Below are 9,513 nucleotides of genomic sequence, written 5' to 3'. Positions count from 1 at the left end.
CAGTGAGACAATATGCATATATCTATAATTTTAGATTTTTGTTAAGACTTTATAAGAGGAAATAGAAAACTTAATTCTTTAGCTTGAACCAAATTAAACTGTAATTTTTGTAGGTCAGATATGGTTGAATATCAGCAATTGCATATAGTTCAGCCAAATATTTCAGAGAAGAGATTGGTAAAGAAAGGAGATGAATGCAACATAAAATAGAGAATATAGTGACATCTAGGAAAAGAGGATGAGTTTATACGTATTGCTTATTGGCATAGTCAACTTTTATAAATGTCTTAATATATCCAATCACTTAATAACTTGGCTTACAAGTTTGGCAGTTATCAAGAGCACACCGAGACTTACAGGGACTGCTTTTCCAGAATGTGTAAGCAAGTGACTGCACCTTTCTCTTTCAAGATTAGTAACATTCCTGTCATATTTAATTTCTTGGTCAATTTTTCTCAGAAGTCTCCATAGAAGCAACAAAAGTTCATATTACCGGCTCTCCACTAACTAGCTGTATCACCTTGGGCGAGTTGAGATTATTTTTCCTGTGCATATTTCCTCATTGGTAAAAGGGAGATAATAGTATCTATTTTATGAATTGTTTTGAAGAATAAATAAGTTAATACATGTAAAGTGTTTAGAACAGTGCTTTGTAGATAGGAATTGCTCTTTAAGTGCTTACTATTATTATTGGCCTAAACGATGTGTATTTTCCTGTCTGAATCTTGATGGAGAGCCCTTTAAACAGCATCTAAAGGAACCAATTTCTTACAAATCAAATGTACACTCCTTAGTTGCTGTTCCTTAAAAAAATATTTTGTATTCAAGAAATGTTGCTCTGGTTTTACAAGCACTTGTAGTACTGAAATGTTCACATTGGCTATTTGTTTTTACCCAGCTCTCAGGTGGTAAAAAATGATCAAATCCTGAAACTGTTACTTTTCCCGCTACTAAGCCCCATCATCAAGCCAAACTGGTGCAGCAGCTATAATACTTCCCAACTTGCCTTCTCCCAGACACTGGAGGGGCTCAGGCAAGGTGATCTACAATCCAGTCACACTCTGTATTTCAATTTTACCCACAGAGTTTTTCCCCCTCGTTCACTCAACAAACTAATTTGAGCACCATTACCCACTAGGTGTTTAATGTTAAGTCACTGATCTCAGAGCAACCACAAAAGAAGTGGCATCTCCATTTTATTCAGATTCTCAATGGTGAAGAAACTTGCCTAGGATCCTAGGATGTCTCAGTTTGCTAGGGCTGCCATAACGAAATACCAGATTGGTGGTTTAAACAACACATTTATTTTCTCATAGCTCCAGAGGATAGAAGTCCAAGATCAAGGTGTTGACAGGTTTGGTTTCTCTTGAATTCTCCTTGGCTTGCAGCTGGCCCCCTTCTCCCTGTGTCCTCGCATGGTTTTTCCTCTGTGCAATCATCCTTAGTGTCTGGGTGTCCAAATTCCCTCTTATAAGGACATCAGTCAGATTGATTAACTCACCCTAATGGCGTCTTTTTAACTTAACTTTGAAACGGCCCTATCTCCAAACAGTTACATTCTGAGGTATTGGGGATTAGGGCTTCAACATATGAACTTTGGAAGGGGACACAATTCAGCCCATAACTCAGGGTTATGACATGGCTCAGATGGGATCTGAACTAACATCTGCCTGGCTTGAGGAAATTCTCTTTCAACAGGGTGCAAGGTGCCCTGCAGAGATTTAGACTTGACGCTGGCAAAGTGGTCATTTAGGCAATATTTATAGGATTCCTGCTAAATATCAGGAATGGGGTATGTAAGTCAACAAAATAGTTCTTGATTTCAATAAGTTTACAGTCTACTGTAAACTACTGGAGGCGGGGAGACAAAAATTGAACAGGCGATTATATTAATTCCGGCAAAATACATTTTGGAACAACAGTTCTGGGGATTACTTTACACACTGAGGAAATGAAAATAAGTACTTTGTCAGGATTATCCCTGACAGAAAATTAGTTGTGACTAGGTCAAGTAAACTTGGCTACTGGGAACCCATCTGTTTGGGCAAGAACATAGCTTTGCTAAAAACTGATTTCTAATCAATCTTTTCACTGATTTTGAATCTAGTTTCAGTAGTCCAAATTTGAACCAATATGTACGATAAGGCTATCACTTATTAACTCCGAGTGGTAAGTACTTTGCAAACATTACCTCTGATCCTTGCTTAAAACCGTCTGCAAGATTGGCTTTATGCCCGCTCAGTTTACAGATGAAGAGACGAACTCTGAACAAATGCGACTTGAACAACGATAAACATCATAACGTAGCTCGGTCGGGGTGTGAATCTCAGCCCGAGGGTCCGAGCCACCGTCTACCCAGGTGCTAATCTGGCAATTAGTTTCTTGTTACTTCTGACCTACATGCCGTGGATTCCTAAATTTTACAGGCCGGAGAAGACTATATTTCAAGGGTTAAGATTTTAAATCGTGTTACCACAGGTTACCGGACAAATAAATACTAATTACAAACACCAACCAAAGGGTCCATCTTTCACATGTAAAACAATATTTAGTATTAAGAGTTTTCACAAGTGGCGGCTCAGTGGGAAGAAACTGATACCGGTAAAGCACCTAGAAAACCGCAACCTCTGAAGGCAGACGCTTTGCGGATGGTTTCAACATTTAACAGCAACAAGTTGCCAGTGTGGAAGAAGCAGGGCGCCGACACAATACAAACACGAAGACCGAACCACCCCCTCACTTCCGGAGTGTAACGGCGCAGCGGATATACATCAGCGTGGGGAGGCGGGACTTCCGCCCTGCGCGATGCATTAAACGGAAACCGGGCGGCTCCATTTCGTGTGAGTTTACGGCCCCCCTAGAGGAGACAGGGGTTGCCTGAGGGACGTCTTTTGGCTGTTTATCTCGCCTGAGCTGTCCCCTCACCCTGGTCATCTGTTAGGAGTGCAGAAGTTTGGGCCAAAGCGCTGGGCGAGACGAGGACCTGCTCCTCTGTGCCTCCGACTTTCTCTGGGCCCGTCTTTCTAACGCGAGGCCGTGTCAGGTTCTGGGAAGTGCGGTTTTCGCCGGGGCCGGTTTTCCCTGGAAAGCTGTGCGCTCCTCGTTGTTTTCCGTCTTCTTCGGGTGGGAGCTTGGGGAGTTCTTCTCGGGGTCCGGGGCGTTGGTGCAGCCCCTCGTGGAAGACTTGGAGTGAAAGGTCTCCCGCGATCCCGCCTGCGAGACGCGCTCCGAGGGCACACCTCGTTCATGGGAGTCCAGGGGCTCTGGAAGCTGCTGGAGTGCTCCGGGCGGCAGGTCAACCCGGAGACGTTGGAGGGGAAGGTCCTTGCCGTGGGTATCCTTTTCCGGGTGTCGGTGCCAGGGATGCACGATGGGTGCCAGGATTTTGCTCTCAGGTTCTCCAGGGGGCGCAGAGGGGCGTTGTTAGGTCTCACCCAGGCGGGTAGCTATAGGGTCTTCTTTGGGATGTTTCCTTTCTTTTCTTTTCTTTTTAAAATTAATTTTTATTGGAGTAGAGTTGATTTACAATGTTGTGTTAGTTTCTGCTGTATAGTAAAGTGAATCAGTTATATATATATATATACACACATACATATATCTACTCTGTTTTAGATTCTTTCCCGTATAGGTCATTACAGTGTATTGAGTAGCGTTCCCTGTGCTCTACAGTAGGTCCTTATTAGTTATCTATTTTATATGTAGTAGTGTGTATATGTCAATCCCAATCTCCCAGTTCTGGCTTTGCAGTCGCACAGCTTTGGATTGGAGTCTTGTTTTAATCACTTAGGGGTGGTGCTTTGTGCCTGTGTATGCGTCAGTTCTCTCATCCATCAGTTCTCTCATCCGGGAAGTGGAGGTGATAATAGTCTTTGCACACAGGGTTGGTGTGAGGAATGAAGGGCTTATTTAAATGAAAGAAGCTTAGAATAGTGACTGTCGCTGCTAGTATGGTAAATTCTAAATCTGTTATCCCGACAGGGAGGTCAGCATGGAGAAAACGAAGTGGACTTCGGACCAGTAGTTTTGCCTGCTGTCCTGAGTCTTGCTTTATTTATGTTTGTTAGAGGAAGAAAAGTGTGGGCAAGTGTTTGACCTTTTTTTTTTTTTAAAAAAGTAACTTTTATTATCTTTTGTTATGTATTTTGGAATAGGAAATTCATATAGTACAACACTGAAAAGATTTCAAAAGGTCTACAGTGAATTATTTTCTTCCCAGCCTCTATGATGGACATTTTAAGGACTGTTGATGGTGTGCATGTTTGGCTGGTTTTGTTTGTGCCTTTGGAGTTTAATGTTTTTCTTCATTACCAAAACATGTGAAGGCTGTTTCTGACATTTTGATCTTTTTATTCATTAAGCAGTCTTCATTTTCTTTTTCTTTTCTTTCTTTTTCTGAGTGTCTGTTGTGTTCCAGAAGCTGGTGGTACCTTACACCAGTTCCCTAAGTGGGAACCTATGAGCCTAGGATCTCCACTCGGAGTGGAGGAGACAGTCATGTAATAATTGCTGTCCCGTGGTAAATGCACTGTCAGAGGATGTGGGGATTCAGTGAAAGGAGCCATTGCCTTTCGTATAGAGACAACTTATACATAATGGAGCATTGATAATTTTTTAAATAAAGTAACATGATGATGATGATTGTGTTTTTTTTGCAATGTGTGTCATCTTGAAATACATCCGTAATGAATTGTGGCTTAAAAGTTTTATGCCGGGTAGCTTGTGGGAAAGTTTTTTTAAAGCACACGTGCTATTGCTGCCCTCTAGTGGTTTCTCAAATTACTGCTTTCTGAAGATTTTCTTCATAGAACTATCAATATATGTTGTACATGTGAATGAAAGCATTTTTCAGTGTCAGGAACACTTAAGACTTCAGCAAAGATTTAGATCAGTTTACGTTGCAGCCCGTATGAAGAATTAATAATTTGTAAAACAATTGAGATGTGATGTGAAGTTCAGCATTCTGATTTTTTAGAAAGTTGTCCAAAATAAATGTAAAGAATTTAATTTAGATCATCTATTTTCAGATGACTCAGAAACTTTTTTGGGACATGAAGTCATATTCATGGGGCTATTAGGCTTTTCTGAAAGAATGAATTATTAAAAGAAGACTGTCAAAGGTAATGTAGTTATAATGGTAACTTCATATATATATATATGCATATATAATACGTATATGTAAAAGGAGACTAGTTGGTTGCTGTTCTCTAATTGATTTTGCTTTGTTTCATTTTCATGGGAGTTCCAAGTCAAATATCTGAAATATATTCAGGTTTTTTGGTTTTATTTGTTAATAAAATTACTCATGACATACAAGTTTCATAATTTATTCTTGGATCCCTAAAATAATTTGGTCTTTTTACCATTTCTAGATGAGTGTCTTGTTTACTTATGCAATCTAAGTGTTTGTGTCAAATAATAAAGAATTAATAATTAAACTTTTGTCTCTTATGGACCTTAACATTTGTAAAATACATTTAACTCTATTAACAAAATCTTACAGTCTCTTTAGGCTTTGCATACTGATAGGGGTTAATTAAATTTTACATCGCCTAACAATAGAACTAAAGTAATTTATTTTTTGTTTCAAAATGTTACTGGTCTTTTGGGTCTCATCTATAAAATGGTTTTTGGCTTGGCTGCACATTTAACTTTTCCAGTCCTAGGATAAATTTAATGTTGCCTTTTATAAACTTATTGAAATTAGACAAATTAAATTATGGAAATATTTTCAGCTTGCCTAATTCTGCATATTTCTTTTTTAAGAATTTCAAGCTGCGGGAATTCCCTGGCGGACTAGTGGTTAGGACTCTGCGCTTTCACTGCAGAGGGCGAGGGTTCAATCCCTGGTCGGGGAACTAAGATCCCACACGCTGCACTGCACGTCCAAAAATAAATAAAATTTAAAAAAAATTTTTTAATAGTATATCTTTATTGGAGTATAATTGCTTCACAATACCGTGTTAGTTTCTGTTGCACAACAAAGCAAATCAGCCATTTGCATACACATGCCCCCGTATCCCCTCCCTCTTGCGTCTCCCTCCCACCTTCCCTATCCCACCCCTCTAGGTCATCACAAAGCACAGAGCCGATCTCCCTGTGCTGTGCTGCTGCTTCCCACCAGCCAACTGTTTTGCATTTGGTAGTGTATATATGTCGATGCTATTCTCATTTTGCCCCAAATTCGCCCTCCCACCCCATGTCTTCAAGTCCATTTTCTATGTCTACCTCTTTATTCCTGCCCTGAAACTGGATTCATCAGTACCATTTTTTTTTTTTTAAGATTCCATGTCAGCATACGGTATTTGTGTTTATCTTTCTGACTTACTTCACTCTGTATGACAGACTTTAGGTCCATCCACCTCACTACAAATAAGTCTATTTCATTTCTTTTTATGGCTGAGTAATATTCCATTGTATATATGTGCTACATCTTCTTTATCCATTCATCTGTCGATGGACACTTAGGTTGCTTCCATGTCCTGGCTATTGTAAATAGAGCTGCAATGAACATTATGGTACATGACTCCTCTTGAATTATGGTTTTCTCAGGGTATATGCCCAGTCGTGGGATTGCTGGGTCATACAGTAGTTCTATTTTTAGTTTTTGAAGGAAACTTCATACTGTTTTCCATAGTGGTTGTGTCAATGCACATTTCTACCAACAGTGTAGAAGGGTTCCCTTTTCACCACACCCTCTCCAGCATTTATTGTTTGTAGATTTTTTGATAATGGCCATTCTGACCGGTGTGAGGTTATACCTCATTGTAGTTTTGATTTTCATTTCTCTAATAATTAGTGTTGTTGAGCATCTTTTCATGTGCCTCCTCGCCATCTGTAGGTCTTCCTTGATGAAATGTCTATTTAGGTCTTCTGCCCATTTTTTAACTGGATTGTTTGTTTCTTTGATATTGAGCTCCATGAGCTGTTTGTATATTTTGGAGATTAATCCTTTGTTGTTCCATTTGCAAATATTTTCTCCTATTCTGAGGGTTTTCTTTTTGTCTTGTTTATGGTTTCCTTTGCTGTGCAAATCTTTTAAGTCCCATTTGTTTATATTTGTTTTTATTTCCATTACTCTAGGAGGTGGGTCAAAAAAGATCTTGCTGTGGTTTATGTCAAAGAGTGTAAAAAAAAAAAAAGAGAATTTTAAGCTGGAACGCTCAACCTGGCTGAGAATTGGCACTACCTGTGATTAATTAAAAAAAAAAAAGTCCGATCTCAATCTCTATGATTTAGAATTTTAGGTGTACCTATGTTTAGCAATCTGTGTTTCAAAAGCTTCATATCTGGTTCCAAAGGACAGCAGAGTTGAGAGCTACTGATCTGAAATTATATTTTTCTCATTGATTATAGCATTTAAAGGAATGGGCTAAGTAGAAACTTATTCCATCTGATACAATGGTGTAGCAACCAGAAACAAGCCAATTAGAAATATTTACCCAATAACAACACCATTGACCCAGTACAGAGCTAAGCCAATGCCAGATCCTACTTCCAGGATGGATCCTTTTCTGACCACTTCTCATCATCCTCGCCACTGCGTTCTGCTTTCCCTCGGGCTGTTGTAACTAGTTTAAAGCTGGCTTCCTTATAGTTTATTCCTCACATGTCCACTGGGGTGATCCTTCAGTCACATTCTAGAAACCTTCCAGTGACTATATACACCCATCACTTCCTCTTACTGCTCCTCTGGCCGTGCACCTGCCATGTTGTCCTTAAACGGAAGCCTGCTTCTGTCCCAGGGCGTTTGCATTTGCTGAACCTCCTGCCCCACTGTTTTCTCCCTCGTTCCTCTTCATTCGTTCAGGCCTCCGTTACTTCTTCCGATAGGACTTCCCTAACTAAAGAGCTATTGACCACCAATCACACTTTTGTCCTTTTACTCTGCTCTATTTCTTTCTTGGCACTTACCAGCAACCTAATGTATTAGACGTCTGTACTTGATTTTCATTGTTTTCCCCATTAGAATGCAAGTTTCTCAGGGGTAGGGGCCCTATCTGTTTTTTTCATAGCTGTATTGTTCACTGTTCTATCCCTAGGATCTTGGATATACCTGGCACCTAGTAACCCTCAAATATAGGAATGAATCTAGTAATAACTTGCTCTCCACTAGTTATTTTTTATGTAATGTTTATTAAGTTAATTGTTGATGGGCCTAATTTTTTATGGTAGTAAGTAGGTAATGTACATTCATTTAAATATTTAACCGTTCATCTCATTTGAAAGCAGGTCTTTGTTGCCTCCTGTGTGCTCTGAGAGGGAGAGCAGTGCCCAGCATTGTGGTTTACACATGTCATGGAGCTCACAGTCTGGATTCCCCCCGCACTGGTTGTAAACTCCATTAGGGCAAACGCTTTGTTTTGTCCAGTACTGTATCCCCAGTGCATAGAAACATTTCTGCCATGAAATAAGCAAGGTGTTTTTGAATAGGAGTGTGTAACTGGAGGTCTTAATCTCGGCTGAGGGCGTGACCCCTAGACTGAGACCTAAGGGTAGGGAATCTCTAGGCTCAGAGAGGGAGGGGCTCTTTCAGGCTGAGGAAGGAGCAAGGAGGAGACCCTGGAGGCAGAAAGGAGCTTAGTGACTTCCAGGGTTTGAGAGAAGCCCAGTGGCTCGACATGAGCCAGGAGAGGTGAACAGAGGACAGATCATTCAGGATTCGTAGGCCGTGGGAAGGACTTTTGGATATTATTCTAAAGGCAGTGGGAGCTTTCCACTGTAGTTTTCACTACAGGTCTGTCGGTGAAATCTAACATAACAGTTTCAAGATAGATAAAAAGGTAGAACTGATAGGACCTGGCAATGGCTGGGTGGAGGCGTACGTGGGATGGCGCTCAGGGTTCTGGCTTGGGTGGATGGGAGTGACATCCACTGAAATGGGGGCGTGAGTAGCCTGCTGAGAAGGCACGGAGTGCAGTTTTGATCGTGGTAAGTCTGAAGCGGCTGAGGCATCAGGTAGAGATGTCAACGAGGCCATCAGACCTGGGGTTGGGAGAGCGCTCTGGGGCAGACGCGCGTGTGTGGAGCTCGGTGCTCTATGGGCTGTGGTATGGGGGGCGGACGTCACCTGGGTAGCCAGTGCAGACAGGAGGAAAGGGGAGGGCCTGCAGGCCATCACTGCCGAAGTCAGCACTTTAATGGTGGGTCGGGGGAGCGGGCAGAGGGCTGTGTCCCTCTCTTATGAACAAATAGAAAACAATCTGTTAAAAAGCATTCTTTAGTAAAGTTTAAAAATATAAGAAGACTCCAAGAAGGAAAAATTAGATAATCACAGCAGAAGACAACTACTCTTAATATTTTGATGTCTGAACTTCGAGTCTTTTTTTTAATATTTAGCATATTGCATATGTTACAGAATGGAATTATATTTTCCATACTTTTGTAACCGTTTTACTTCCTTTAATAATATTTTGTGACTCTCTGCCTCATGTGCTTCTGCGACTTCCATTTTTAAGAGACCCTTGGATTCCAGCAAATCACTATATCATAATCTAATTTAAAAAAAGACCTGTT

The 9,513-nt window shown here is 40.7% G+C and overlaps 1 protein-coding gene across 1 annotated transcript in view; it reads left to right on the top strand.

Annotated features, from left to right (window-relative positions):
* The first annotated feature begins 2,249 nt into the window (after nucleotides 1-2,249).
* Nucleotides 2,250-9,513, top strand: part of ERCC5 (ERCC excision repair 5, endonuclease) — a 29,116-nt gene continuing 21,852 nt past the window's right edge. The window contains exons 1-2 of the mRNA XM_089899809.1: nucleotides 2,250-2,303; nucleotides 2,669-2,840. Coding sequence (XP_089755935.1) covers nucleotides 2,250-2,303; nucleotides 2,669-2,840 — 226 coding nt within the window. The remainder of the gene's footprint in view (nucleotides 2,304-2,668; nucleotides 2,841-9,513) is intronic.

The sequence above is a fragment of the Delphinapterus leucas genome, chromosome 18 (genome assembly GCF_059928025.1).
Source record: "Delphinapterus leucas isolate spDelLeu-1000000601 "Yukka" chromosome 18, BTC_Dleu_Yukka2, whole genome shotgun sequence".
Classification (NCBI taxonomy): Eukaryota; Metazoa; Chordata; class Mammalia; order Artiodactyla; family Monodontidae; genus Delphinapterus; species Delphinapterus leucas.
The sequence above is the reverse complement of the archived record's forward strand: the minus strand, read 5'-3'. Positions and strand labels throughout refer to the sequence as shown.